This window comes from Nomascus leucogenys, chromosome 10, assembly GCF_006542625.1.
Source record: "Nomascus leucogenys isolate Asia chromosome 10, Asia_NLE_v1, whole genome shotgun sequence".
Taxonomy (NCBI): Eukaryota; Metazoa; Chordata; class Mammalia; order Primates; family Hylobatidae; genus Nomascus; species Nomascus leucogenys.
The window spans coordinates 52,251,368-52,279,249 of NC_044390.1; the positions used below are offsets into that span (position 1 = coordinate 52,251,368).

The 27,882-nt window shown below is 56.4% G+C and overlaps 2 protein-coding genes across 3 annotated transcripts in view; both read left to right on the forward strand.

The window, feature by feature from the left end:
- Positions 1-266: 266 nt before the first annotated feature.
- Positions 267-27,319, forward strand: CERS1 (ceramide synthase 1). 2 transcript variants are annotated; one of them, XM_030820376.1, is made up of 7 exons: positions 858-1,187; positions 3,454-3,613; positions 13,206-13,386; positions 17,049-17,210; positions 18,279-18,426; positions 18,629-18,738; positions 27,230-27,319. In XM_030820376.1, the coding sequence occupies exons 1-7, from the start codon at positions 939-941 to the stop codon at positions 27,270-27,272; spliced, it is 1,053 nt and encodes a 350-aa protein (XP_030676236.1). In that variant the 5' UTR covers positions 858-938; the 3' UTR covers positions 27,273-27,319. The 2 variants fall into 2 exon arrangements, with proteins under 2 accessions (XP_030676237.1, XP_030676236.1); XM_030820377.1 differs by lacking the exons at positions 858-1,187; positions 27,230-27,319 and adding an exon at positions 267-442 and having other exon boundaries at positions 18,629-19,760.
- Positions 858-27,882, forward strand: part of GDF1 (growth differentiation factor 1) — a 28,446-nt gene continuing 1,421 nt past the window's right edge. Inside the window, exons 1-7 of the mRNA XM_030820375.1 lie at positions 858-1,187; positions 3,454-3,613; positions 13,206-13,386; positions 17,049-17,210; positions 18,279-18,426; positions 18,629-18,738; positions 27,230-27,864. Coding sequence (XP_030676235.1) covers positions 27,540-27,864 — 325 coding nt within the window. The 5' untranslated portion in view covers positions 858-1,187; positions 3,454-3,613; positions 13,206-13,386; ... (2 more) ...; positions 18,629-18,738; positions 27,230-27,539. The remainder of the gene's footprint in view (positions 1,188-3,453; positions 3,614-13,205; positions 13,387-17,048; positions 17,211-18,278; positions 18,427-18,628; positions 18,739-27,229; positions 27,865-27,882) is intronic.

Genomic DNA, 27,882 nt, shown 5'->3' on the forward strand with positions numbered 1-27,882 from the left:
CTCCCACGTTGGCACCCACTCCTGCAGCCTCTCTGCAACTCCTGTATTAACCTGATGTTGGGGAGCCCCCCCCTGGGTTCCCCAGGGTCACAGAGAGCAGCAAGTGACCCTCAGAGAACCCCCTAATCTCAGCAGCCCCCATCACACCTTTGTCCCAGTAGCCCGCTCTGCAGACCTGCAGAAGAAGATGCCTGGGAAGTGCTCAGGGTCCCCACGTCCAGGCTGGAACCCCATTGCCAAGCTCCTGGTGTAGGGCAGAGAGCTGCGTCTCCACTAGGTGCGCCTCCCAACGCCCTGGCGTGGGCCGTGCCGTTTTGAAGAATGAGAATGTTTCATTGAGCCTACGCCTCCTGAATGCGGGAAGGCCACGGGATGGTCCCAAGACTGTGCCAAGGCGTGCCAGGCCTCGGGTTCTTGAGGAGGAGCGAGGGCTCCAAGAACGGTGAGGTCGGAGCGGGCCGGGTCGATGGAGCTGGAGCGGCGTGGCGTGCTGGAGGGCCGGGAGGAGCGGGGGTCGCCAGTAGAGGGGACTGCCTGCTAGCGTCCCCCGTGCCCCCCGTCACGGGCACGGCGCGGTGGGGTGGGGGAGCGAGGGGCGCGCGGGGCAGGCATAGGGGCGCGATACGGCGGTGCGCAGGGTCTCTCGGGGTCCAGGTCCAACGGGCCCCCAGATCCAGCCCCCGCCTCTCCGCGCCTGGGTTTCTCTGCTGGGAAACGGGCAGGGGCGCGGGCCCGCCTCCAGGGCGCCCCGCGTTCCCGCTGGCCGCCCCCCAGCCGCGCCCCCGGCGGGGCGGAGCTTGCACCGGTCCCGCCCCTCCGCCCTCCGCTCTCCCGCCCGCGCGCCCCCGGCCCAGCTACGGCGCGTGACGCGGGGCGCGCGGCTCCGTCGGCTACCGCGGGCGGGCGCAGGCGACGGGCACGGCGGGCGAGCGGGCGGTATGGCGGCGGCGGGGCCCGCGGCGGGGCCGACGGGGCCCGAGCCCATGCCGAGCTACGCGCAGCTAGTGCAGCGTGGCTGGGGCAGCGCGCTGGCGGCGGCGCGGGGCTGCACGGACTGCGGCTGGGGGCTGGCGCGTCGCGGCCTGGCTGAGCACGCGCACCTGGCGCCGCCCGAGCTGCTGCTGCTGGCGCTCGGCGCGCTGGGCTGGACCGCGCTGCGCTCCGCCGCCACTGCGCGCTTCTTTCGGGTCAGTGTGGCGGGGGGCTGGGACGAGGGCACGCCGGACTGGGGGAAGTCGGGACCGGGGACCTGGGGCCGCCGGCGCGTTCCTTTCTTCCAGTGCTGGTTGCTGCGGATGGAGGGGTCGCCGGAACGTGGGTGGGGGCCTCGGGCTGGAGAGGCCCAGGACGTTGGAGCCCCAGGATAAGGTCTCTCGGGCCGCTGCGCGCCCCCTTCAGACAGTGCGGCGTGGGGGAACCGGGTGGATGCGGGGGTGTGGCTGGGCTGGGGTGAGTCTGGGACATGGGGGGCCCGAGACAGGTGGGATGTTTGAGACGTGGGGGACCGAGGTACGGCCCTTTCCGGTCAGTTTGGGACCAGGGGGCCCCGCGCGGTGGATGGCTCCGGACACCGCGCGCTCTTTCCGGCAGGGCCAAGCCAGACACTGAGAAGCCCAGGACCGGGAACGGGAGGGCTTGGCGCGCCGCGGCCTGCACCATGCGCCTCCCTGCCATGTGGGCTGCGCCCTGGCCCGGAGCGAGGTCCGCTGCCCGTTTTCTGCGGGGTCCGTGCGGCGCCGGGGCCGGCTTGCCCGCTCCAAGGGGGAAGAGGCAGGAGCTGCCCGGTCGCTGCCTTGTGCCTGTCTGGGGTCAGCGCCACCCTCCGACCAGGGATGGCAAGGGCCTGGGTGCTCTGGCCAGGCCAGTGGTCGCTCCCTTGGAGGTGACATGGCCCGGGGCTTCAGGGTTGGACTGTGCTGCCTCCAAGAGGCGACAGCATAATTCCCCAGTTTCTGCTGAGACCATCGCCCCTGCGAGAGAGTGACCATGATGGTGACATTGGCGCCTGACCCCACTCACTTCCCTGGGGAAGGGTCGCTGTGGCAGGAGCTGGTTGGAAGGTGTTTGGGCCTTTAGCTTGGCCTGGACACCCCCGTGGACCAGCTGGTGTCACCCCGCCCGTCTGGCTGGAGGGTGCAGGGACAGTGTGCCCAGCACCAACAAAGGGGCCTTTCTCTGCTGGCCGGGAAGAGGCTGGCCCTTGTGAGGTCGATGATGGGCTGTTGTCTGACTGCCACTCTCCCCACTCCCGTCCCCATATCACCCACATGGGGGAGAGACCCCAGCCACAGCCCTGCTGTGGGAGGGGGAGACAGGGCTGTCCAGGGCCCCTCCCTGGGTCCGCAGTGGTCTTTATCCTGCTTGTCGCCCCTGCCTTCTTCCCAATTTCCAGCTGGGAAGCCCGAGACCCAGGAGGGCAAGTGGCCCCCCACCCCCGCGGGACAGGAGGATGTGGCGGCTGGTAGACTACCAGGGCGGAGCCCGGGGGGCCCTCCCCAGCCCCTTGGGTGGGGTGCTCGCCCCATGTCGAGACTCGCCCTTCCTCAGAAATGGGTGGAGGGGCTGCCGGGTGTTCCAAAGCTCATCTTCTTGGCAGCAGCCTGGTTGCCAGGGGTTACCGGAGCCGGCTCCAGCTGTCTCCATGACAACTGCTGGGTGCTCTGGGCTCCGGCCCCCTCAGCCTCCGGGAAGGGGGTGGGACTTGTCCAGGGGCGGGGCTTGGCCGGGCAGCTCTGGAGCCCCGCCCCCAGGGAGCTTGAGCCCCCCCACCCACCCACCGCACTCCCCAACCCCTGCCTTGGAGCCAGCAGCTTGCTCTGCACTCCCAATGCCCCCTCAGGGTCTCAGCTCGCCTGTGACACCTTTTCCGCGTCCTGTCCCCTTTTTCTCCCTCCAGTCCCTCCTCCCCTTTCATCGCCCCCAAGTTCCCATGTCCCCGCCACACTTTCCCCCCAGTCTCTCCCAGCCCTCTAGTCTCTGGCCTCTCCAAATTCCCCCACTGAAGGGGCGGCTTCCTCACAAGTTCTTCCTCTCCCCTCTGTGTCGGTCCCATGGGGCTCTCTGTGTTTCCCAAGATGCCCCCATATAACCCCTCCATGTTCCCTTCAAGGGTCACCGCCACCAGCCCAACTCCCTTGGGCTGACGCATCCATCTGTCTCCCTCACTGTAAGCCCAAGTGTCCCCCTCCCGGCCTCCAGAGCCCTCCTGCTCCCCTCCTCTCCCCTCGGGGCCTCCCCCCTCACTCCCCTCCCAGCACCGCCGCGGCCGGACAGCTGGGCACTAAGTTTAGCCTTGGCAGGCGCCTGTGGGCTCTGTTTATGCTGTGGGCATGGGGGACAGGCCTTCCCAGTGCTGCCTGGCCTGGGGAGTCCCTGGCCTCAGTTTCCCCACCCTGGAGGAGCAGTCTCTGGCCTTCAGCACCAATGGCTGCCTGCCCGTCTTCTCCCCCATAGCCCCTGGCGAAGCAGTGCCGCCTCCAGCCCAGAGATGCCGCCAAGATGCCCGAGAGTGCTTGGAAGTTTCTCTTCTACCTGGGCAGCTGGAGCTACAGTGCCTACCTGCTGTTTGGCACCGACTACCCCTTCTTCCATGACCCACCATCTGTCTTCTACGGTAAGGGCCCTGAGGGGATGGCTGGGAGGGCTCTGTTAAAACACAAAGACGCCAGGCTTGTGGTCCCAGCTAATCATGAGGCAGAAGCAGGGGGATCGCTGGAGCCCAGGAGTTGGAGGCCAAGGGGAGCTGTGAGCACGCCACTGCACTCCAGCCTGGGCGTCAGAGTGAGACCCCATCTGGTATCAAAAAAGAGGGCCAGCGGCCGGGCGCGGTGGCGCACATTTGTAATCCCAGCACTTTGGGAGGCCGAGGCGGGCGGATCACGAGGTCAGGAGATCGAGACCACGGTGAAACCCCGTCTCTATTAAAAATACAAAAAAATTAGCCGGGTGTGGTGGCGGGCGCCTGTAGTCCCAGCTACTCGGAGAGGCTGAGGCAGGAGAACGGCATGAAGCCGGGAGGCGGAGCTTGCAGTGAGCCCAGATTGCGCCACTGCACTCCAGCCTGGGCGACAGAGCGAGACTCCGTCTCAAAAAAAAAAAAAAAAAAAAAAAAAAAAAAAAAAAAGAGGGCCAGGTGCAGTGGCTCACGCCTGTAATCCCAGCACTTTGGGAGGTCAAGGTGGGTGGATCACAAGGTCAGGAGATCGAGACCATCCTGGCTAACACGGTGAAACCCCGTCTCTACTAAAAATACAAAAAATTACCCGGGTGTGATGGGCGCCCGTAATCCCAGCTACTTGGGAGGCTGAGGCAGGAGAATCGCTTGAACCTGGGAGGCAGAGGTTGCAGTGAGCCGAGATTGCGCCACTGCACTCCAGCCTGGGCAAACAGAGCAAGACTCTATATTAAAAAAAAAAAAAAGAACAGTGTAAGGGGACGCTTATCAGAATCGGAGCTCCTATGGGTGTCTCAGAAGTTAAGCCAGCCCCAAGACAAAGGTGATCCCTGGGGACAGGAAAGGGGGTATCTGGCCGCGTTGGAGCTCAGGGAAGACATCCTGGAGGGACCCCTGTGTGGGTCCAGGCAGGCATTCCAGGTGTCAGTAACAGCATGTGCAGAGGCCCAGAGGCACTCACGTTGCATGGGGACAGGAGGAGGGTCGCTGCAGAGAGCTGAGGCAGCAGTTTGAGTTCCATTCTGAATGTGTGTTTTTTTTTTTTTTTTTGAGACAGAGTCTCGCTCTGTCGCCCAAGCCGGAGTGCAGTGGCGCGATCTCGGCTCATTGCGAGCTCCGCTCCCGGGTACACACCATTCTCCTGCCTCAGCCTCCTGAGTAGCTGGGACTACAGGCGCCCACCACCACTCCCGGCTAATTTTTTGTATTTTTAGTAGAGACGGGGTTTCACTGTGTTAGCCAGAATGGTCTCAAATCTCCTGACCTCATGATCTGCCTGCCTCGGCCTCCCAAAGTGCTGGGATTACAGGTGTGAGCCACCGTGCCTGGCCTGACTGTGATGTTTTTAAGCACAGCATGGAGAGGATTGGGTTTTGTGGATGACAAAATGCTTCCTCTGGCTGCCCTGTGGAGGTGAGAGGGTCCCCTTGGCTTGCACCATCTTGGTGAGGAGATAAACATGATGAGGCCTGGTGCGATGGCTCATACCTGTAATCCCAGCACTTTGGGAGGCTGAGGCAGGTGGATCACTTGAGGTCAGGAGTTCAAGACCAGCGTGGCCAACATGGTGAAACCCTGTCTCTACTAAAAATACAAAAATTAGCCAGGCATGGTGGCACGTGCCTGTAATCCCAGCTACTTGGGAGGCTGAGACAGGAGAATCACTTGAACCCAGGAGGCGGAGGTTGCAGTGAGCTGAAATGGTGCCACTGCACTCCAGCCTGGGTGACAGAGCAAGACCTCATTTCCAGAAAAAAAAAAAAGATGATGAGGATGAGAAGTGAGCTGGGCGTGGTGGCTCACTGGCTCACACCTGTAATCCCAACACTTTGGGAGGCGGAGGTGGGAGGATTACTTGAGCACAGGAGTTCAAGAGCAGCTGGGGCAACATGGTGAGACCTCCATCTCTACACAAAATTAGCCTGGTATGGTGGGGCACGTCTGTAGCACCAGCTACTTGGGAGGCTGAGGTGGGAGAATTGCTTGAACCTGGTAGGTGGAGGTTGCAGTGAGCTGAGGTCATGCCACTGCACTCCAGCCTGGGCAACAGAGCGAGACCCTGTCTGGGGGTGGGGGGGCGGTGAGGGGAAGATGATAAGAAGTGGCTGTGTCCAGTTGATTGGAGTGGATATGGCCTGAGCTCTGGGTGGGCTGGGCAGGGAGGTGACTGCAGCACGCTTTGTGTGACCTGTCCTGGCAGAGAATGCAGGGCAGGGCCAGCATCGCCACTGGGCAGGCTGATGTAGGAAACCCCATCTGCAATGGAGCAGTGGGGGCTGCGGCTTCTCTGCCCTGCGAGGACCACCAGGGCTGTGGGCCAGGGAGACACATGATAGCTGTTTCCTGCCATGTGATGGGAACAGCCTGGAGGGCTCCTTGTGGCACGGAGCCCAGAGTGTACAGTGGATGTGGCACCCATGGGGCCACTTTTCCCATGTAACACACCTTGATCCCCTAGAGGGGAGGTGTTAGCTGTTGCTCAGTTTTCCTTCTAGACGGATGACCCATGATTGAACTCTCATAACTTTTTTTTTTTTTTTTTGAGACGGTCTCACTCTGTCACCCAGTCTGGCGTGCAATGGCACGATCTCGGCTCACTACAATCTCCACCTCCCAGGTTCAAGTGATTCTCCTACCTCAGCCTCCTGAGTAGCTGGGATTACAGGCACATGCCACCACACTCGGCTAATTTTTGTATTTTTAGTAGAGACGAGGTTTCACCATGTTGGCCAGGCTGGTCTCAAACTCCTGACCTCAGGTGATGCGCCTGCCTCGGCCTCCCAAAGTGTCAGGATTACAGGCATGAGCCACCGTGCCCGGCCTCTCTTAACATTTTGGGCATGGAGTTGCCTTTAGCTTCTTTTTTTGTTGTTGTTTCAGATGGGGTCTTACTCTGTTGCTCAGGCTGGAGTACAGTGGCGTGATCACGGCTCACTGCAGCCTCGACCTCCTGGGCTCAAGCAATCATCCCACCTCAGCCTTCTGAGTAGCTGGGACCACAGGTGTGTGCCACCACCCCCAGCGAATTTTTTTGTATTTTTTGGTAGAGATGGGGGTCTCACCATGTTGGCCAGGCTGGTCTTGAACTCTTGGCCTCAAGCAGTCCTCCCACCTCAGCTTCCCAAAGTGGTGGGATTACAGGTGTGAGCCACCTTGCCCAGCCTTAGTTGCTTTTTGTAAATGACACTCACAAGTTAGCTGATTATTTCCATGTGCATTTATTGAGCACCTACTGTATACCACAGCTGAGACACAGCTAGGAACGGATCAGAGAAAGCCCTGTGCCCTCATGAAGCTGGCCGTGTGGCAGGGGTAACAGACAGTGCAGTACGCAGTCTATCAACAGCAATAAGTGTGGATGAGAAAACGTGTGGAGAGAAGAGGCAGTGTGCTGTGTTGGGGAGGGGCAGTTTTTAGCAGGGACAGGGGTGGCCCCACTGAAGGGGACTGAGTGAGGGCCTGGAGGTGCCTGGGGCAGGCAGGAGAGGCAGGGACTGCTGTCCAAGCGAGTGGGGGCCATGCCTTCCAGGCCTCGGAGGCCACCATCAGGATTTGTTACTTATCTGTGGGCTGGGAGCAGAGGAGGGATGTCACCCTGGGTTGGGCATCTACCCCAGGGCTCCAGGAGGGGGCTGACAGCAGGAGCTGGAGCCCGAAGGGACTCCCACCAGGACTGAGCTGAGGGGAGAGGATGGGAGCAAAGTGGCCAATTTTAGAAATGTTTAGAAGGCAGAGCTGATAGTATTTGCTGCCACCCTAGAGGTGGTGTGAAAGGAAGAGGGTGAGGATGATGCTAGGGTCTTGTGAGATGGGGGCTGGTCAGGGAGACCAAGATTCTGGATTCAGGGATAGAGACAAGGCAGGAATGGCATTGAGTGTCCCAACAGAAGGTGGGACATGAGTATGAAGAGGTGGGACAGGCCAGGTGCGGTGGCTCACTCCTGGAATCTCAGTACTTTGGGAGGCCAAGGTGGGAGGATCACTTGAGCCCAGGAGTTCGAGACCAACCTTGGGAATATAGTGAGACACTATCTCTACAAAAAATAAAAAAATAAAATTAGCTGGATATGGTGGCACGTGCCTGTGGTCCCAGTTCCTGGGGAGGCTGAGGCAGGAGGATTGCTTGAGCCCGGGAGGTTGACGCTACAGTGAGCCAAGGTTGCGCCACTACATTCCAGCCAGGATGACAGAGCGAGGCCCTTTCTCAAAAAACAAAAAGAGGGAGAGGAGATTTGAGACCCCTGAACTAAGCCAGGACTTCCCCCCTATCCTGTGGGGAGGTAAAGCTATAGGAGGGTTGGGGGAGGGGCCCTGTTGGAAAGGTGGGCAACAGATCCAGCAAGGTGGCCCTGGGCAAAAGCTTGGGCTCACATGTTTCTGGAGAGTCAGGATGGAGAGGATCAGGGCATTTCAGAGTTTCAAACAATTTTCACTGAAATTCTGGAAGAGGGCCAAAGAGGGCCGGGCGCAGTGGCTCACACCTGTAATCCTAGCACTTTGGGAGGCTGAGGTGGGCGGATCACTTGAGGCCGGGAGTTCGAGACCCGCCTGGCCAACATGGTGAAACCCCGTCTCTACTAAAAATACAAAAATTAGCCAGGCATGGGGATGCATACCTGTAATCCCAGTTACTCGGGAGGCTGAGGCAAGAGAATCGCTTGAACCCAGGAGGTGGAGGTTGCAGTGAGTCGAGATCACGCTACTGCACTCCAGCCTAGGCGACAGAGCAAGACTCTGTCTCAAAAAAAAAAAAAAAATTCTGGAATAGGGTGTGGAATAGGGGAGGGTTTTTTGTTTGTTTGTTTGTTGTTTGTTTTTTTGAGACAGAGTTTCGCTCTTGTTGCCCAGGCTGGAGTACAGTGGCATGATCTCGGCTCACCACAGCCTCTGCCTCCTGGGTTCAAGCAATTCTCCTGCCTCAGCCTCCAGAGTAGCTGGGAGTACAGGCATGTACCACCACGCCCAGCTAATTTTGTATTTTTAGTAGAGACAGGGTTTCACCATGTTGGTCAGGCTAGTCTTGAACTCCCGACTTCAGGTGATCTGCCTGCCTCGGCCTCCCAAAGTGCTGGGATTACAGGCGTGAGCCACTGCACCTAGCCTGTTTTTCTTTGTTTTTTTTTTTTTTTTTTAAGAGACAGGGTCTCACTCTGTCGCCCAGGCTGGAGTGCAGTGGTGTGATCTCAGCTCACTGGAACCTTTGCCTCCTGGGTTCAAGGGATCCTCCTGTCTCAGCCTCGCGAGTAGCTGGGATTACAGGCACGAGCCACCACACCCGGCTAATTTCTTTTTTTGAGATGGAATCTTGCTCTGTCACCCAGGCTGGAGTGCAGTGGCACCCTCTCAACTCACTACAACATCTGCCTCCCAGGTTCAAGCGATTATCCTGCCTCAGCCTCCTGAGTAGCTGGGACTACAGGTGTGCATCACCACGCCCAGCTAATTTTTTCTATTTTTAGTAGAGCTGGGGTTTCACCATGTTGGCTAGGCTGGTCTTGAATTTCTGACCGCAAGTGATCCATGCACCTTGGCCTCCCCAAGTGCTGGGATTACAGGCGTGAGCCACCTCAGTTGGCCTCCACTTTTTATTGAGGTAAAATTTATGTAACTTGAAATTAGGCATTTTAGCCAATCACAAAAAGACAAATACTATGTGATTCCACTTATATGAGGTTCCTATAGTCATCCCACTCATACAGACAGAAAGTGGGATGGAGGGGTGCCAGGGGCTGGGGGAGGGGAATGGGGAAAGACTGTTTAATGGGGACAGAGGACTGTTCCATTGGGGAAGAGGAGAATGTTCTGGAGATGGCTGCTGGTGATGGTTACACAACAATGTGTACTTAACAAATGGCTTAGATGGTAAATTTTTGCCATATAAATCTTACCACAATTTTTTTTTTTTTTTTTTTTTTGAGACAGTGTTTCACTCTTGTTGCCCAGGCTGGAGTGCAATGGCGTGATCTTGGCTCACCGCAACCTCCACCTCCCGGTGTAAGCGATTCTCCTGCCTCAGCCTTCCAAGTAGCTGGGATTACAGGCATGTGCCACCATGCCCAGCTAATTTTTGTATTTTTAGTACAGACGGGGTTTCGCCATGTTGGCCAGATCTCCAACTCCTGACCTCAGGTGATCCACCTGCCTCCGTCTCCTGGCCAAAGATTAACCATTTTAATGTGAACAGTTCATCAGCTTTTAGTCCATTCACAGTGTTGTTCAACCACCCCCTCTGTCTAGTTCTGGAACATTATCATCCCCCACAAAAGGAAACCCCGTCCCTATTAACAGTCACTTACCAGTCCTCTCCCCCAGCCCCTGGCAGCCACCAGTCTGCTTCCTGTCTCTGCAGATTTGCCTGTTCTGGGCATTTCAGATCACTGGAGTTTCACACTGTGTGACCTTTTGTGTTTGGCATCATGTTTTTGGGGTTCACCCACATTGTAGCATGGATCCATGCCTCATTCTTTTTCATGGCTGCATAGTATTCCACTGTGTGGAGGTAACCTACCTATCCTTCATTCATCCACTGATGCACTTTCGGGTTGTGTCTGCCTTTTGGTTGTGTGCTGCTATGGACAGGGACACATGAGTATCTCTTTGAGTCCCTGTTGTCCATTGTCAGGCACACACCCTAGTGGACTTGCTGGGTCATGGTGAATGTTTGTGTGTACATGGCCATCAGGGCTGAGTGAGGACAGTGGACAAACAGTCATGGGGGCCAGGGATCGCTGGAGAGATGTGGGCAGGAGACAACAGCGCCTGGACTGGGGTGGGGGTGGCATGGGCCAAAGAGGGGACCCTGGATGGGGGTTCTAGTGTAACTCGGCTGCAGAAGGGGCCAGGCCAAGATGAAAGTTGTCGCAGAGGCGGTTCATGGGGCATCTGGAGGCAGCTGGGCTGCAGGGCAGGTTACCAAGGCAGGGGCCAGGAAGCCGCAGATGGAGGCTGGAGGGTCTGTCTTGGGGGTCTGCAGAAAAGGAGTGGCCAGAGAACAGGGAGCAACCCAGAGAGTTCCAGGTTGTGTGGGCAGAGCACAGTATGGCTTCCCACCTTTTTTTGTTTTTTGTTTGTTTTGTTCTGAGACAGGGTCTGGCTGTCTCCCAGGCTGGAGTGCAGTGGCAACATCTCAGCTCGTGCCACCACCTCTGCCTCCCTCCAGGACTCAAGTGATCCTTCCACCTCAGTCTCCTGAGTAGCTGGGACTACAGGCGTACAACACCTCACCCGGCTAATTTTTTTTTTTTTTTTTGAGACGGAATCTCACTGTGTCGCCCAGGCTGGAGTGCAGTGGCGCGATCTCGGCTCACTGCAAGCTCCACCTCCCGGGTTCACGCCTTTCTCCTGGCTCAGCCTCCCAAGTAGGTGGGACCACAGGTGCCCGCCACCACACCCGGCTAATTTTTTGTATTTTTATTAGAGACGGGGTTTCACTGTGCTAGCCAAGATGGTCTTGATCTCCTGACCTTGTGATCCGCCTGCCTTGGCCTCCCAAAGTGCTGGGATTACAGGCGTGAGCCACCGCGCCCGGCCTCGGCTAATTTTTATATTTTTTTTGGCAGAGACAGCGTCTCACCATGTTGTCCAGGCTGGTCTCGAACTCCTGGACTCAAGCAACTCTCCTGCCTCGGCCTGTCAAAGTGCTGGGATTACAGGCATGAGCCACTGTGCCCGTCCAGAGCATAGCCCTTGACTTTGGTGTCTGGCAGCCTCTGGGGATGTGGCTGAGGAGAGGAGGAGGTGGACATGGTGGGGTGGGCTGGTGTGTCACCGATCACCTGAGCGTGGTGGTCAGGTGCACCAGGAGGCAGGAGGAGGGGAAGGTGAGGCAGGACCCGCTTGGTGGGAGACCCTGCGCTTGGTGGCATGGTGTGCCTAGGCATGGCAAGACTCCATAGGCAGCCACCTCTGTCAGGGCCAGGGATTTGCAGAGAGTGGGCCCAGGACACCCACAAGGTAGGGACCTGTTAAGATAAAGACAGGAAGGGGGCCGGGCACAGTGGCTCATGCCCGTAATCCCAGCACTTTGGGAGGCCGAGGCGGGCAGATCATCTGAGGTCAGGAGTTCAAGACCAGGTTGGCCAACACAATGAAACCTGTCTCTACTGAAAAAAAAAAAAAAAAGCCGGGCATGGTGGTGGGTGCCTATAATCCCAGCTACTCGGGATGCTGAGGCAGAAGAATCACTTGAACCCAGGATATGGAGGTTGGAGTGAGCCGAGATCCCACCACTGCACTCCAGCCTGTACAGAGCAAGACTCCATCTCAAAAAAAAAAAAAAAAAAAAGATAAAAACGAGAAGGGGCGCTGGGCTGGGTGAGGTGGCTCATGCCTGTAATCCCAGCACTTTGGGAGGCCAAGCTAGGAGGATTGCTTGAGCCCAGGAGTTCGAGACCAGCCTGGGCAACATGGCAACACAAAAATTAAGAAAGAAATTATCCAGGCATGGTGATGGGTGCCTGTGGTCCCAGCTACTCAGGAGGCTGAGGTGGGAGGATCACTTGAGCCCAGGAGGTCGAGGCTGCAGTGAGCTATGATCACACCACTGCACTCCAGCATGGGCTACAGAGCAAGAACATCTCCTTATATATAAAAAAATTTAAAATGTATATAATGATAATAATGTGTCTATATTAGTTCAGCATTTGTAGCAAATATGCCACTTAAAGCCAGGGAAATGGAAATCTGTGGGTGTGTTGGGGCAGAAGAGAGAAAGGAACTTTCTGTCCTATCTGCTTAATTTTTCTAGAAACCCAAAACTCTTCCTAAAATAAAAATCCTTCCTGGCCAGGCACGTTGGCTCATGCCTGTAATCCCAGCACTTTGGGAGGCCGATGTGGGTGGATCACCTGAGGTCAGGAGTTCGAGTCCAGTCTGTCCAACATGGCAAAAGCCCATCTCTACTAAAAATACAAAAAAATTAGTCGGGCGTGGTGTCTGGCTCCTGTAATCCCAGCTACTCTGGAGGCTGAGGCAGGAGAATCACTTGAACCTGGGAGTTGGAGGTTGCAGTGAGCTCAGATCACTGCACTCCGGTCTGGTGACGGAGCGAGACTGTCTCAAAAAAAAAAAAAAAAAAAAAAAGACACCTGGGTGAGGTGGCTCACGCCTGTAATTCCAGCACTTTGGGAGGCTGAGGCAAGTGAATCTTGAGGTCAGGAGATGGAGACCATCCTGGCTAACACGGTGAAACCCCATCTCTACTAAAAATACAAAAAATTAGCCGGGCTTGGTGGCATGTGCCTGTAGTCCCAGCTACTCAGGAGGCTGAGGCAGGAGAATCATTTGAACCCAGGACGTGGAGGTTGCAGTGAGCTGAGATCACGCCACTGCACTCCAGCCTGGGCGACAGAGGGAGACTGCGTCTCAAAAATAAAAAAGAAAAAAGAATTGGGAATGGAAAGCCAGCAATCAGACACGTATGGTTACCCGGGTACTGGGAGGACACGTGTGGCTTGGAGGGTGTCACCGGATCCTGGAGGCAGTTGTCTAGAGGCTTGGCAGGGCCCTGACTGTGAGATTTGGCTCCCCCCAGACTGGACACCGGGCATGGCGGTGCCACAGGACATTGCGGCCGCCTACCTGCTCCAGGGAAGCTTCTACGGCCACTCCATCTACGCTACACTATACATGGACACCTGGCGCAAGGACTCGGTGGTCATGCTGCTCCACCATGTGGTCACTCTCATCCTCATCATCTCCTCCTACGCCTTCAGGTAAGGACAGGATCGGGTGGCAGGGGGCCGAGGCACAGCCCACACAGAGTGCAGAGGCTGATGACGTTGCGGCGGGGCACAGAGGAGGCCGTGGAGGGGATCACATCATGTCGGAGTGCTCAGGGGTCCGACGAGGGGACAGGCCAGAGGGAGGAAGGCCGAGGAGGGGATGTGGGCCTGGAGATTCCTGAAGGAGATTCCGCAGGGATGGGGTGAAACAGGCCCGGAGAGCCATAGCCACCCCACCTCACTCACCCACCCAGCTCCTCAGATGCTGCCCTTGACCAGCCAGGTCACACACCCAGGAGTTCCTGAGCACCTGCCATGCCCAAGCAATGGGGGCACGACCGTGAACGCAGCTGACACACTCTGATGTTCTAGAGCCAACCACGGCCGTCACTGAGCCTTTCAGACGGAGTCTGTCCGAGCCTCACCGTGCCGTGTGCATAAAACCCACCCCGGCTTCAAAGCCTTCGTATACAAACGAGTGAAAATATCTTATCCACCCTTTTATTTCTCTCTCTCTCTCTTTTTTTTTTTTTGAGACAAGGTCTCGCTCTGTCATCCAGGCTGGAGTGCAGTGGCATGACCATAGCTCACTGCAGCCTGGACCTCCTGGGCTCAAGTGATCCTCCCACCTCAGCTCCCCCGAAGTGCGGGTATTACAGGTGTGTGCCACCATGCCTGGCCTTGTTATCTCGACTCCATATTGAAATGACAATATTTTGGATATACTGAATTAATGAGAATGCATTATTAAAATTAATATTACCTGTTCTTTTCTCTTTCTTGTTAAATGTGGCCGATAGAAACTTTAAAATGAAATACACTGCTCATATACTATTCCTACGGGACTAGCCGCTCTAGCTGCGATAATAGAGTAGCCACGGCCCACAAATATAGAGCAACAAAGAGGTGGCCCTTTCAACTTTAATTAGACTTAAAACTCCAGGAGCAGTAGCTCATGCCTGTAGTCCTCCAGCTACTTAGGAGGCTGAGGCAGGAGGATCGCTTGAACCCAGGAGTTTGAGTTCAACCTGGGCAACATAGGGAGACCCTGTCTCTAATAAATACATTTTTAGGCTGAGCACGGTGGCTCACGCCTGTAATCCCAGCACTTTTGCGAGGCCGAGGCAAGCGGATCACAAGGTCAGGAGATCGAGACCATCCTGGCTAACACAGTGAAACCCTGTCTCTACTAAAAATAGAAAAAATTAGCTGGACGTGGTGGTGGGTGCCTGTAGTCCCAGCTAATCGGGAGGCTGAGACAGGAGAATGGCGTGAACCCAGGAGGCGGAGGTTGCAGTGAGCCAAGATCATGCCACTGCACTCCAGCCTGGGTGACAGAGCGAGACTCCATCTCAAAAATAAAATAAACACATACATAAATACATTTTTAAAATTACTTTATCTTATTTATTTATTTACTTATTTATTTTTTTGAGACAGGGTCTCGCTCTGTCACCCAGGCTGGGGTGCAGTGCCATGATGTTGGCTCACTGCAACCTCCGGCTCCCAGGTTCAAGCAATCCTCCCGCCTCACCTCAGCCTCCCAAGTAGCTGGGATTACAGGGGTATGCCATCACACCGGCTAATTATTATATTTTTAGTAGAGATGGGGTTTCACCATGTTGGCCAGGCTGGACTCGAACTCCTGACCTCAAGTGATCCACCTGCGTCAGCCTCCCAAAGTGATGGGATTACAGGCGTGAGCCACCACGTATGGTTAGTTTAAAAAATAATTTTAAAAAGCCCCCATTCCATTCCTCAGCCACACAAGCCACAGTTCAAGGGCTCAGTGGCCACAAGTGGCTAGTGGCTTCCATGTTGGACAACACAGGTTTAGAACATTCCCATAGTTCTAGAAATTTCTATCAGACAAGGCTCTCTAGAGGGCAGAATCAGATGATAGAACCAAAAAGGAAGGAAGGAACAGTTCATTTGAAGGTGATAAGAATTATGGAGAAAAGGCCAGGTGCAGTGGCTCATGCCTGTAATCCCAGCACTTTGGGAGGCCGAGGTGGGCGGATCACCTGAGGTCAGGAGTTCGAGAACAGCCTGGCCAACATGGTGAAACCCTGTGTCTGCTAAAAATAAAAAAATTAGCTGGGCATGGTGATGAGTGCCTGTAGTCCAAGCTATTCAAGAGGCTGAGGTGGGAGAATCGCTTGAACCCAGGAGGCAGAGGTGGCAGTGAGCTGAGATCTCGCCACTGCATTCCAGGCTGGGCAACAGAGCGAGGCTGTGTCTCCAAAAAAAAAATTGTGGCTGCAGGTGTTAAGTGTAGGTGCATTGGTCTGGGGGTGACAGATGAGCAGATGAGCAGAGACTGAAAGGAGTGAAGGGAGGTGCGTTCAGCCAGGCACTGGCATGCTGGCTGGGCCATGGGGACAGCATGTGCAAAGGACCTGTGGCAGGAGCCCAGGAGCTGTCAGGAGACAGAGCAAGGAACAGGGACTTGGTGAGAGACACTTCCCCACGTCCAGGGTGAATCCAGGCGCCTCGGGCAGCGCATCCGTCAGGTGGAGACTCTGCGGAAGGATGGGGGATGGCCTTCGGGCTTATTAAGATCTTAATGGGGCCGGGCATGGTGGCTCACACCTGTAATCCCAGCACTTTGGGAGGCCAAGGCGGGTGGGTCACATGAGGTTGGGAGTTCGAGATCAGCCTGACCAACATGGTGAAACCCCGTCTCTACTAAAAATACAAAATTAACTGGGCGTGGTGGCGCATACCTGTAATGCCAGCTACTTGGGAAGGCTGAGGCAGGAGAATTGCTTGAACCCGGGAGGTGGAGGTTGTGGTGAGCTGAGATCGCACCATTGCACTCCAGCCTGGGCAACAAGAGCAAGACTCTGTCTCAAAAAAAAAAATTTTTTTAAAAAAAGCATCCTAATGGGCTGCGGCAGAGGCCTTTCCTGCAGCGATGGCCAGGCTGCACGCACAGACCTGGAAGTCTCACCATGGTGGTGGGGTCCAAAGTGAGGGACAAGTTCATGGAGGATCTGGACACAGAGTGGCCCAGGCCTGTGAGAGTCAGGGGTCATAGAGGGTCAGAGGTCACCAAGATGAGGAGGGGCCAGCAAGGAACTCCAAGACTGGGCACAGTGGCTCACGCCTGTAATCCCAGCACTTTGGGAGGCCAAGGTGAGAAGATCAGTTGAGCCCAGGAGTTTGAGGCCATTCTGGGCAACATAGCGAGACCCAGTCTCTACTAAAAATTAAAAAAATTAGCCGGGTGTGGTGTTGCTTTCCTGTAGTCCCAGCTCCTCCGGGGGCTGAGGTGGGAGGATCACCTGAGCCTGGGAGTTTGAGGCTGCAGTGGGCCCGATCACACCACTGCACCCCAGCCTGGGCCACAGAGCAAGACCCTGTCTCAAAAGAAAAATAAACTTCCAGGGAGCCCCCTGGGCCACACGGGGACACTGAGGCAGGGAAGATGAGGGTCTGGTTGGGGGGTGCATGGCTAAGTGGGGGACAGTGAGGAAATGGCATCCTGGGAAGTGGAGATGGGCAGGGCAGGCGAGCCAGGAAGGGTGGCTTTGAAGAGGCCCACCAGGAGCCTGAGGTGTAGCCCAGAGACTCTCTGCTGGGGGCCTTAGTGCAGAGTGGAGGTCCCCCAATGTGAGCTGCCCTCTCCTCTCTGCCTGCTCCTCTCCCAGGTACCACAATGTGGGCATCCTTGTGCTCTTCCTGCACGATATCAGTGACGTGCAGCTTGAGTTCACCAAGCTCAACATTTACTTCAAGTCCCGCGGCGGCTCCTACCATCGGCTGCATGCCTTGGCAGCAGACCTGGGCTGCCTCAGCTTCGGCTTCAGCTGGTGAGTGGTAGCGAGTGCTGGGCAGGGAGGGAGGTGTGGCCTGGTGAGGTGGGTGTGGCCAGAAAAGGGGCGTGACCAGGCAGGGAAGGAGGCGGGGCCCAGTGAGGTGGGTGTGGCATGACAAGGGAGGGGCCTCATTTGGGTGGGACTGTGAAGGGGCGGGGCTATACAGGAAAGGAGTAGGACAAGGGTGGGGCCAACTGAGCTAGGAGTGGGGCTGGGCAGAAAAGGATAAACCAGGTGAGGTGGGTGGATCCAGGAAGGGGAGGGGCCTGATGAGATGGGTTGGGCCAGGCATGGAAGGGGAGGAGCTAGACTAATGCAGAGCAAGCCAGGGGTGGGGCCAAGCAGGGTTGGGGTAGGGCTGGGCAGAGAAAGAGGTAGGGCTTTGGTGTGGTGGGGAAGACCTGGCAGAGAAAGGGAGGCGCTGTGCAGGGAAAGAGGTGGGGGCTTGGAGAGGTGGGCGGGGCTTGGCAGAGAAGGGGAGGGACTGGGCAGGGAAGGAGTAGGGCCTTGGTGAGGTGGGTGGGGCCTGGCAGGAAAGGGGCGGGACTGGGCAGGGAAGGAGGTAGGGCCTTGTGAGGTGGGTGGGGCCTGGCAGGAAAGGGGCGGGACTGGGCAGGGAAGGAGGTAGGGCCTTGTGAGGTGGGTGGGGCCTGGCAGGGAAGGGGAGGGGCTGGGCAGGGAAGGAGGTGGGGCCATGGTGAGGTGGGCGGGGCCTGACAGGGAAGGAGAGGGACTGGTCAGGGAAGGAGGTGGGGTTTGGTGAGGTAGGTGGGGCCTAGCAGAGAAGGGGAGGGACTGGGAAGGGGAGGAGGTGGGGCCTTGGCGAGGTGGGTGGGGCCTGGCAGGGAAGAGGGGGCTGGGCAGGGAAGGAGGTGGGGCCTTTGGCGAGGTGGGCGGGGCATGGCAGGGGAGGGGAAGGACAGAGCAGTAGTAGAAACAGGTGGGCAGAGGTGGGCAAGGATGGGACAAGTGGGCAAGGGTGGGTCTAGGACGGGATAGGACAGGGACTGGGTAGGGCACCGTCCCCCTCCACCCATGGCCTCCTGACTCCTCCCACCACAGGTTCTGGTTCCGCCTCTACTGGTTCCCGCTCAAGGTCCTGTATGCCACCAGTCACTGCAGTCTGCGCGCGGTGCCTGACATCCCCTTCTACTTCTTCTTCAATGCGCTCCTGCTGCTGCTCACCCTTATGAACCTCTACTGGTTCCTGGTGAGTCGGCCCCGGCTCTCCTCCACAGTGGCAGTCCCGTCCTCATCCCAATCCCTGTCCCCTCCTCAGGCAGTCCCGGGGAGGGGCACGTTAGGTGGCAGACAGCCTGTGTGGAGGGCCTGGGACAGGAGCACACGGCTGTCAGCAGGGCAGTGGCGTGGGGGGCTTTCTTCTCACCGGCACCTCCCCTCCCCTCTCGCAGTACATCGTGGCGTTTGCAGCCAAGGTGTTGACAGGCCAGGTGCGCGAGCTGAAGGACCTGCGGGAGTACGACACAGCCGAGGCCCAGAGCCTGAAGCCCATCAAAGCCGAGTGAGTGTGGAGGGGCCCGCGCCCCGCGTTCCCTCCTTTAGTGTCACCCGCCTGAGCGTGCTCGTGGGCAGGCCCCCAAGACCCAGCAGCAGATGAGGCCGACGCGGATGCTGCCCCCCAAGCCTACTCCAAAACAGAGACTGCAATAAAGGCGTGGATGATGTGGCCAGTACCCTGAAGGACAGGACAGTGAGGAAGGGGAGGGAGAGGCTGGGGAGGGGCAGGCAGGGCGACAGGCAGGGTCTCAGCAGTGGGGACATTGAGGGCCAGGCCTAGTGGCTGGCGTGGCTGTAGTGGTGAGCTGGGGCCCCGTGGGTGGTGAGGAGTAGTTGTTGGTCAGGCTGGATGACGACCTCTGACCCATGCTGCCACTGGAGCTGGTGGCAGTGGGGCTGGGGAGGAAGGAACGCCAAGGGCTGCAGAGAGAGCCCAGGCTCCATCTGGGCCGAGACATCCTGGCCTCCAAGTCTGACAGGGGAGCCCATTGCCCGACCAAACAGGAGCTGGGGCTGGGAGCTCAGACTCAGTCCAGCCCAGGAGGGAGTCCTGGGGAAGGAGACAGCCCACGAGCCTCACCAGCCCTGGGTGACAGCCAGATGGTGTCCGAAGCCCCAGGCCTTGGGCGGGCAGGGAGTGCCTGGGCCAGGGATGAACGGAGGCCGAATTGGGTAACAAGCAGAGTCGGGGTGTGCAGTGTCTCATAGGCAACGTGAGGAGTGTTTGAGCAGGAGCAGGGGCAGGAGGTTGTGGAAGGCCCTGGAAGGTGCTGACCAGCCAGGCCCTCTGATTTGGCCAGTGGGGGCCATCAGTGACCTGGGAACGATGGTTTCAGGGAAGCAGTGGCTCAGAGCTCCATGACGTTTTTTGGAACGGGAGGTGCGAGATGCAGACATTTAACACATCCGGGGCTGTAGCCAGGCAGAGAAGCATCAGACCCCCTACCCTGTTTGGAAGGGAGAACCCATCAGATTCGCCTTGGGTGTAGATGAGACAGAAATAAAAGAATCAAAGACGACTCAAGACTTTTGGCTCGAGCTGGTATTGACTGAGATGGGATTGGGGCAGGGTCGCATGGGTTCTGGCAGATGTGGCGTTAGGAGCCTCCTTTTGAGGGTGTTAGATTGCACTGTCCTTTGAGCATGAGTCAATAATTTTTTTTTTTTTTTTTTTTTTTTTTTGAGACAGGGTCTCACTCTGTCATCCAGGCTGGAGTGTGCGGTGGCACGATCTTGGCTCGCTGCAACCTCCACTTCCCAGGCCCAGGAAGTGATCCTCCTGCCTCAGCCTCCCAACTAGCTGGGACCACAGGCATGCACCACCATGCTGTGCTAACTTTTGTATTTTTTGTAGAGCTTGGGTTTCCTCATGTTGCTCAGGCTGGTCTCAAACACCTGGGCTCAAGTGATCCACATGCCTTAGCCTCCCAAAGCTGCTGGGATTACAGGCATGAGCCACTGCAGTCAGCCTCAGTCGGGAATTCTCCAGAGATCAGCTAGGTCTCCCCAAGGAGTCTTCCAAAGGTGGCGATGGCTAAAGGGGGCACCAGTTTGGCAACATCTAGACACCAGGAAGGTCCTCTTGCTGTAGAACAGTGAGCTCATGGTGGGGACATCCTTGGAGGTGCAGAACCCAGGACAAGAGGAAGCCAGACCTCCCAGCCCCACCAGTGTCTGGCTCTGTCCCCGCTGAGGATGTCTCATCAGAACACAGGGTAAGAGCTGGCATGTCCTCTAGGACGGCAAAGCATGGACTCTGCACAGAAGGGCCAGAGTGTACCAGGGAACACCCTGCGATGATTGATCCCATAGGCACCACCAGCAGAGTTCGATTCTCTAAGGACAGCTGGAGTTAGTGCAGTTGGGTATAAAACAGAATGGGATGAAGGCGGTCAGGCTGAGAGACGTCTTCCAAAAGAGCCCGTCAGGATGCCCAGAAACTGTCAAGATCATGGGAAACAGGGAAAGACTGAGGAACAATCCAGGGTCAGAGGAGACCAAGGAGACAGATGCCACCTGCAGCATGGGCTCCTGGACCAGGAAAGGGACCTTCACCAAGAAGCTGGTGAATTCAAATCATGTCGAGTTTAGTTAATAGCAAAGCACCTGCCGGGCGCGGTGGCTCACGCTTGTAATCCCAGCACTTTGGGAGGCCGAGGCGGGCGGATCACGAGGTCAGGAGATCGAGACCACGGTGAAACCCCGTCTCTACTAAAAATACAAAAAATTAGCCGGGCGTGGTGGCGGGCGCCTGTAGTCCCAGCTACTTGGAGAGGCTGAGGCAGGAGAATGGCGTGAACCCGGGAGGCGGAGCTTGCAGTGAGCCAAGATCGCGCCACTGCACTCCAGCCTGGGCGACAGAGCGAGACTCCGTCTCAAAAAAAAAAAAAAAAAAAAGCAAAGCACCAATGTTGGTTTCTTTAGCTGCGACCCATGTGCCATGGAAATGTAAGCTGTAATGTCAGGGAAGCTGGATGGAGGTGACAGGAGCTCCCTGTACTCCCTTTGTAGCATCTCTGTAAATCTAAAATTATCCTAAAATAAAAAAGTTTGGCCACGCGTGGTGGCTCATGTCTGTAATCCCAGCACTTTGGGAGGCCAAGGCAGGTGGATCATTTGAAGTCAGGAGCTGGCTAACATGGTGAAACCCCGTCTCTACTAAAAATACAAAAACTTATCTGGGCATGATGACGCACTCCCGCAATCCCAGCTACTCAGGAGGCTGAGGCAGGAGAATCGCTTGAACCCGGGAGGCAGAGGTTGCAGTGAAAAAAAGGCATTGAATGTTACTTTCCCAGGGACTGTATAACAAAAGTAACACAAACTTGTGACTTACAACCACAGGAACTTATTCTCTAATATTTCTGGATGACAGATGTTCAAAATCAAGGTCAGCTGGGCGGTGCTCCCTCTGGGAACTCTAGGCGAGGATCCCTCCTTGCCTCTTGGGCTTCTGGTGGCTCCAGGCATTTCTTGTTTTGTGGCTGCATCGCTCCAGTCTCGGTCTCTGTCTTCCCAGGGCTTTCTCTTCTTCTCTTCCATCTCTCTTCTCTCTTATAAGGACACTTGTCATGGTGAAACAGGTCAGGGTCACTGGTCTTGTTGTCTAAGGTGTTGTCTGAGCTTGTGGTCTCACGACCAAGAAAATTAAGGAACGTAGACACAAAGGTCGAGGTTGGAGCAAAAGTTTAATAAAAGAAAGCTCTCCCCAGCAGAGAGAGGACTCCAGGTGGATTGCCGTTTTAACAGTTGAATCCAAAAGCTTCTTTTTTTTTTTTTTTTGAGATAGTGTCTCACTCTGTCGCCCAGGCTGGAGTGCAGTGGTATGATCTCAGCTCACTGCAACCTCCACCTCCCGAGTTCAAGCAATTCTCCTGCCTCAGCCTCCTGAGTAGCTGGCAATACAGGCGTGTGTCACCAGACCCAGCTAATTTTTGTATTTTTACAAATGGGGTTTCACCATGTTGGCCAGGCTGGTCTTGAACTCCTGACCTCAAGTGTTCCTCCTGCCTCAGCCTCCCAAAGTGTTGGGATTATAGGCGTGAGCCACCGTGCCCAGCCTGTTTCTTTTTTCTTTTTTTTTTTTTTTTTTTTTTTGAGACAGAGTCTTGCTGTCGCCCAGGCTGGAGTGCAGTGGCGCGATCTCGGCTCACTGCAGGCTCCGCCCCCCGGGGTTCACGCCATTCTCCTGCCTCAGCCTCCCGAGTAGCTGGGACTACAGGCGCCCGCCACCACGCCCGGCTAATTTTTTGTATTTCTGTAGAGACGGGGTTTCACCATGTTAGCCAGGATGGTCTCGATCTCCTGACCTCGTGATCCGCCTGCCTCGGCCTCCCAAAGTGCTGGGATTACAGGCATGAGCCACCGCGCCCGGCCCAGCCTGTTTCTTTCTTTCTTTTTTTTTTTTTTTTAGAGAGCGGGTCCCACTCTGTCACCCACGCTGGAGTGCACTGTCTCAATCATAGTTCACTGCAGCCTCAACCTCCTGGGCTTAAGTGATCCTCCTGCCTCAGCCTCCCAAGTAGCTGGAACCACAGGCACCCACTGTCATATGCAGCTAATTTTAAAGTGTTTTTGTAGAGACGAGATCTCACTATATTACCCAGTCTGGTCTCAAACTCCTGGCCTCAAGTAATCCTCCCACCTCAGCCTCCCAAAGTGCTGGCATTACAGGCATGAGCCACTTTGCCTGATTCCGAAAATTCAGTCAGGATTGGAATACTTCAGAAAACCAAGACTGAGAACCACTTTTATATAACTCAGGAGGCATGAAGCAAATCAGAGAGCAATTAATTGGCTTGATCTCTTCCTCACCCCATCTCACCCCATTGCTGCTTCTTGAGCAGCCTCATCTCCAGGGTCCCCTCATCTGTATTCCTTCCCCTGAATTCCGTGTCCTCCTCATGGCCCTCATGGGACCCCTAGTGATGTGGGTAGCCAGTACCCTTCTCTCGTACACTGACACCCATAGCTTCCTTGTGGTCACTCCCATGTCCTTGTCATGACCCAGCCCCTCCATCCAAAGTCCCCATTGCCCTCTCAGGGGCTGCCGGGACCGGCCATCCATTGAGACACTCTCACCTCTCTCTGGCTCTGGTGACCTGCACCCAGTGCTCCGTAAATCCCATTTTCACCTCTGCTGCACCTGCCACCGCCCCTGCAGTGTCTAAAGAACCGGGTTGGGCACGGTGACTCACATCTGTAATCCCAGCACTTTGGGAGGCCGAGGCTGGAGGATGGTTTGATCCCAGGAGGTCAAGGCTGCAGTGAGCCATGACTGCACCACTGCACCCCAGCTGCGGTAACAGAGCAAGACCCTGTCTCAAAAAATAAAAATAGAAAACTGTGAACTTCAGCCCCTATGTCTGGCCCATGTAGGAGCATCTTCCCTCCTGAGGGTTCCTGGGCACCAGCTGTCCCCATCATCATCATCTCCTGCACTGATAATCTGGCCAACATGTCCTCAAGAAAGCAGGAGTGGCTGGGTGAGGATGTCCACCTGCTGCTACAGTGGACAACAGTCCCTCTCTCTCTGAGGCTAGGGATGTTCACCCAGCTTGCCTGTTCAAGGACATTTCAACCCAGGAGAGAACGTGCTCTCTGCTCTTCTCCACCACTGGCCTCATCAGCCTGTTTCCCTCCCTTGTAGCAGAATTCCTAGATCCTCCTCAAACCCAGCTGTGCCCAGTCTTCCTCTCCCCATCCCGAAGACCACTCCTGTCCAGCTCCCATGTGGCTCTCTTGGTGCTAACCCCAGAGAGTCCCCTCCCCTTCTTCTTCTTATTTATTTTTTTTGAGACAGAGTCTTGCTCTGTCACCCAGGCTGGAGTACAGTGGTGAGATCTCAGCTCACTGCAACCTCCACCTTCCAGGTTCAAGCGATTCTCCTGCCTCAGCCTCCCGAGTAGCTGGGATTACAGGCGTGTGCACCACACCTGGCTAATTGTTGTATTTCTTTTAGTAGAGATGAGGTTTCACAGTGTTGGCCCAGGATGGTCTTGAACACCTGACCTCAGGTGAGCCACCCATCCCGGCCTCCCAAAGTGCTAGGATTACAGGTATGAGCCACCATGCTTGGCCCTGACTAATTTTTAAAATTTTTGTAGAGATGGGGTCTCACTGTGTTGCCCAGGCTGATCTTAAACTCCTAGGGTCAGGTGATCCGCCTGGCTCGGCCTCCCAAAGTGCTGGGATTACAGGCGTGAGCCACTGCGCCTGGCCCTTGAAGCCCTTTATTTACTCTGCACTCCTGCTCTGTCTCTCTGGCCTCCTGGCTGGCCTCCTCCTCTTCTGGGGCCCTTTCTCTGCCCACACTTAATCCACACCGACTCCCACACTTCTCTCCTAGCCACGAAGCTCCCCTGAGTGCCATTCTCCATCTCCCGTGTTTGACATTTCCAGCATCTTCTAAAATATCTCAAATCAGCCCCCAATTTCACCCCAGACTCCCTCTCTAGTCATAGACTAGTGTCAACACTAGTCTATCAGTGTCGACAGCAGTTTGGGGCAAAACCCTTGGAAGACCCCAGGGGGCCCTGTCTCCTCTGTCTCCCTCTCCTCCTCATCTATGAAGAAACATCTAGAAAATGCCTGCATCATCCTTCTCTCTCTGCACCCTCGCTCTGACTCTTTTCACCACAGTGGTGGATAGAAGCCGAAAGGTGTCAATCAGAGTAAGGACATCTCGGCCCGGCATGGTGGCTCACGCCGATAAATCCCAGCACTTTGAGAGGCTGAGGCGGATGGATCACCTGAGGTCAGGAGTTCGAGACCAGCCTGGCCAACATGGTGAAATCCCGTCTCTACTAAAAATATAAAAATTGGCCGGGTGCGGTGCTCACGCCTGTAATCCCAGCACTTTGGGAGGCTGAGGCGGATGGATCACCTGAGGTCAGGAGTTCTAGACCAGCCTGGCCAACATGGTAAAACCCCATCTCTATTAAAAATACAAAAATTAGCTGGGCGTGGTGGCAGGCGCCTGTAATCCCAGCTACTTGTGGGGCTAAGGCAGGAGAATCGCTTGAACCCAGGATGCAGAGGTTGCAGTGAGCCAAGATCGTGCCACTGCATTCCAGCCTGAGGGACAAGAGCGAGACTTTGTCTCAAAAAAAAAAAAAAAAAAAAAAAAAAAATTACCCTGGGCATCGTGGCGCATGCCTGTAATCCCAGCTACTCGGGGGGCTGAGGCGGGAGAATCCGGTGAACCTGGGAGGCAGAGGTTGCAGTGAGCTAAGATTGTGCCACTGCACTCCAGCCTGGGCGACAGAGCGAGACTCCGTCTCAAAAAAAACAAAACAAGAAAGAAAAAAAAACAGAGAAAAGCTATCTCCCCCAAGGTGGGTACACCCCCACCCACACCCCAAAAGGCAAATACTGACAGCGGTTTCTGAGTGAGTAGAGAACACTTTGAAGCTTTTGCAGAAAAAACAAACAAGAATCAGCAGGAAAGCTCTGATAAAAAGCCACAGGGCGAGGATGCTAAACTTTACCATTAGAGGAATCTATACTCTCTGTGGGAACTGAGTGGAGAAGCTGACCTAAGACCTTAAAACCTTTATTTAGCAAATACTAAAGACCATCCTGGAGGGCAGGAATGGAAAGCACGGGGACCCTCTGGAAAACACAGTGAGGGTGTGTCTTTGTTTCCTGTAAGCCTTAGGGCAAACCCCCACCTTATACCAAAGGTGTCGATGCAGAAATGGAATCCCTGGAGTCATCCCAGAGCCAAAAGGGGAGAGTGTGTCACGGACGTTTGTTTATGGGAAGAATCGAGAAGTCACAAGGGTGGATGAAGAAACACCACTCACCGTCTCAAGGATCGCAGGCAAAATCAGAAGACAAGTGACACGTGGGAGGTCCAAGCAAGGCTTATCTCCTCTCAGATAAAGACCAACAGTCCTTGGATGGGGACAGCCAATTGGCTGTGAAATGCATACAGAGAAGCTGAGCTTCAGCCTAAGAGAAGAGCGAATTAAAGTGACAGAAGCCCTTTGGGAGGCGGAGGAGGGCTGACTGCTTGAGCCGAGGAGTTTGAGACCAACCTGGGCAACATAGCGACCTCACCTCTACAACATAGCGATCTAATCTCAACAAACAATAAAAAAGTTAGCTGGGGCCAGGCACGGTGGCTCACGCCTATAATCCCAGCACTTTGGGAGGCCAAGGTGGGCGGATCACCTGAGGTCAGGAGTTCAAGACCAGCTTGGGTGATATGGTGAAACCCTGTCTCAACTAAAAATGCAAAAATTAGCTGGGTGTGGTGGCAGGTGCCACCACACTACTTGGGAGGCTGAGGCAGGAGAATCGCTTGAACTCAGTAGGCAGAGGTTCCAGTGAGCTGAGATTGTGCCACCACACTCCAGACTGGGCAACAGAGCAAGATTCCGTCTCAAAAAAAAAAAAAAAAGCTGGGAGTGGTGGCGTGCCCCTGTAATCCCAGCTACTCTGGAGGCTGAGGTAGGAGGATCCATTGAGCCTTGGAGGTTGTGCCACAGCTCCAGCCTGGACCACAGAGTAAGACCCTGTCTCCAAAAAAAAAAAAAAGGAAAAGAAAAGAACTTGGAAGGGAAGTAGGGGGGGACAGCAGATGCCAGCCAGGGCCACTGGAGTCAAGGACTAGCCTTTGTGGGGAGGGTGGCAGAGGAGAGGAGGATGTGCAGGGTCCCACTGTGGAGGCGGTGGAGTTGTCAGGCCCAGGCTGGTACGTGGCTTTTGCCCTCCAGCGGCCTGGAGAGGCAGGGAGGAGGGGAAGAGAAAGATTTAATTGCAGAGGGGGTAGCAAGGAGGAAGTGCCAGGGTGCCAGGAGGGACATACGTGCCTACGGGGCAGGTTGGAGGGGCAGGGTGAAGGCAAGGAGGAAGCCACAAGGCGAGGCCCGGGCCTGGCCAGGTAAAAGGAGCCAGAGGGTGTGAAACGGCCAGAGAAGAAGCGGGAAAGAGGGCCAGGCGGCCGCGTGGGGCTCCCAGGCTAACCTGCGCTGGTTCTGACCCCCCAGGAAGCCACTGAGGAACGGCCTGGTGAAGGACAAGCGCTTCTGAACCCCTCGGCCCCGCCCCCGTGGACCCGGCCCCACCCCGAATACCCCGGCCACGCCCCCCGTCCCTGACGCCCCTCCACACCCTCCAACTTCGCTCCTCTAGGGCCGCTGCCACCTCCCCTGGGACCCCCGCCCCCTCATCCTGCCTCCATTTCCCGGCCACGCCCCCCAGGACCCCTGCCCCTCCGGGGACACCGGCCCCGCCCTCAGCCCACTGGTCCCGGGCCGCGGCTGACCCTGCGCACTCTGGTCATCGCCTGGGAGGAAGATGCCACCGCCGCGGCAAGGTCACTGCGGCCACCACCTCCTCCTCCTCCTGGCCCTGCTGCTGCCCTCGCTGCCCCCGACCCGCGCCCCCGTGCCCCCAGGCCCAGCCGCCGCCCTGCTCCAGGCTCTCGGGCTGCGCGATGCGCCCCAGGGTGCCCCCAGGCTCCGGCCGGTTCCTCCGGTCATGTGGCGCCTGTTTCGACGCCGGGACCCCCAGGAGACCAGGTCTGGTTCGCGGCGGACGTCCCCAGGGGTCACCCTGCAACCGTGCCACATGGAGGAGCTGGGGGTCGCCGGAAACATCGTGCGCCACATCCCGGACCGCGGTGAGTGGGGCTTTCGCT

What these genes read in the sequence shown, in the direction of transcription:
- CERS1 (XM_030820376.1), top strand. Translation starts at nt 939, where the DNA reads ATGGCGGCGGCGGGGCCCGCGGCGGGGCCGACGGGGCCCGAGCCCATG. An exon ending in TGAACCTCTACTGGTTCCTG is followed by an intron (nt 18,427 to 18,628) that starts GTGAGTCGGCCC and finishes CCCCTCTCGCAG; the next exon opens with TACATCGTGGCGTTTGCAGC. An exon ending in CTGAAGCCCATCAAAGCCGA is followed by an intron (nt 18,739 to 27,229) that starts GTGAGTGTGGAG and finishes CTGACCCCCCAG; the next exon opens with GAAGCCACTGAGGAACGGCC.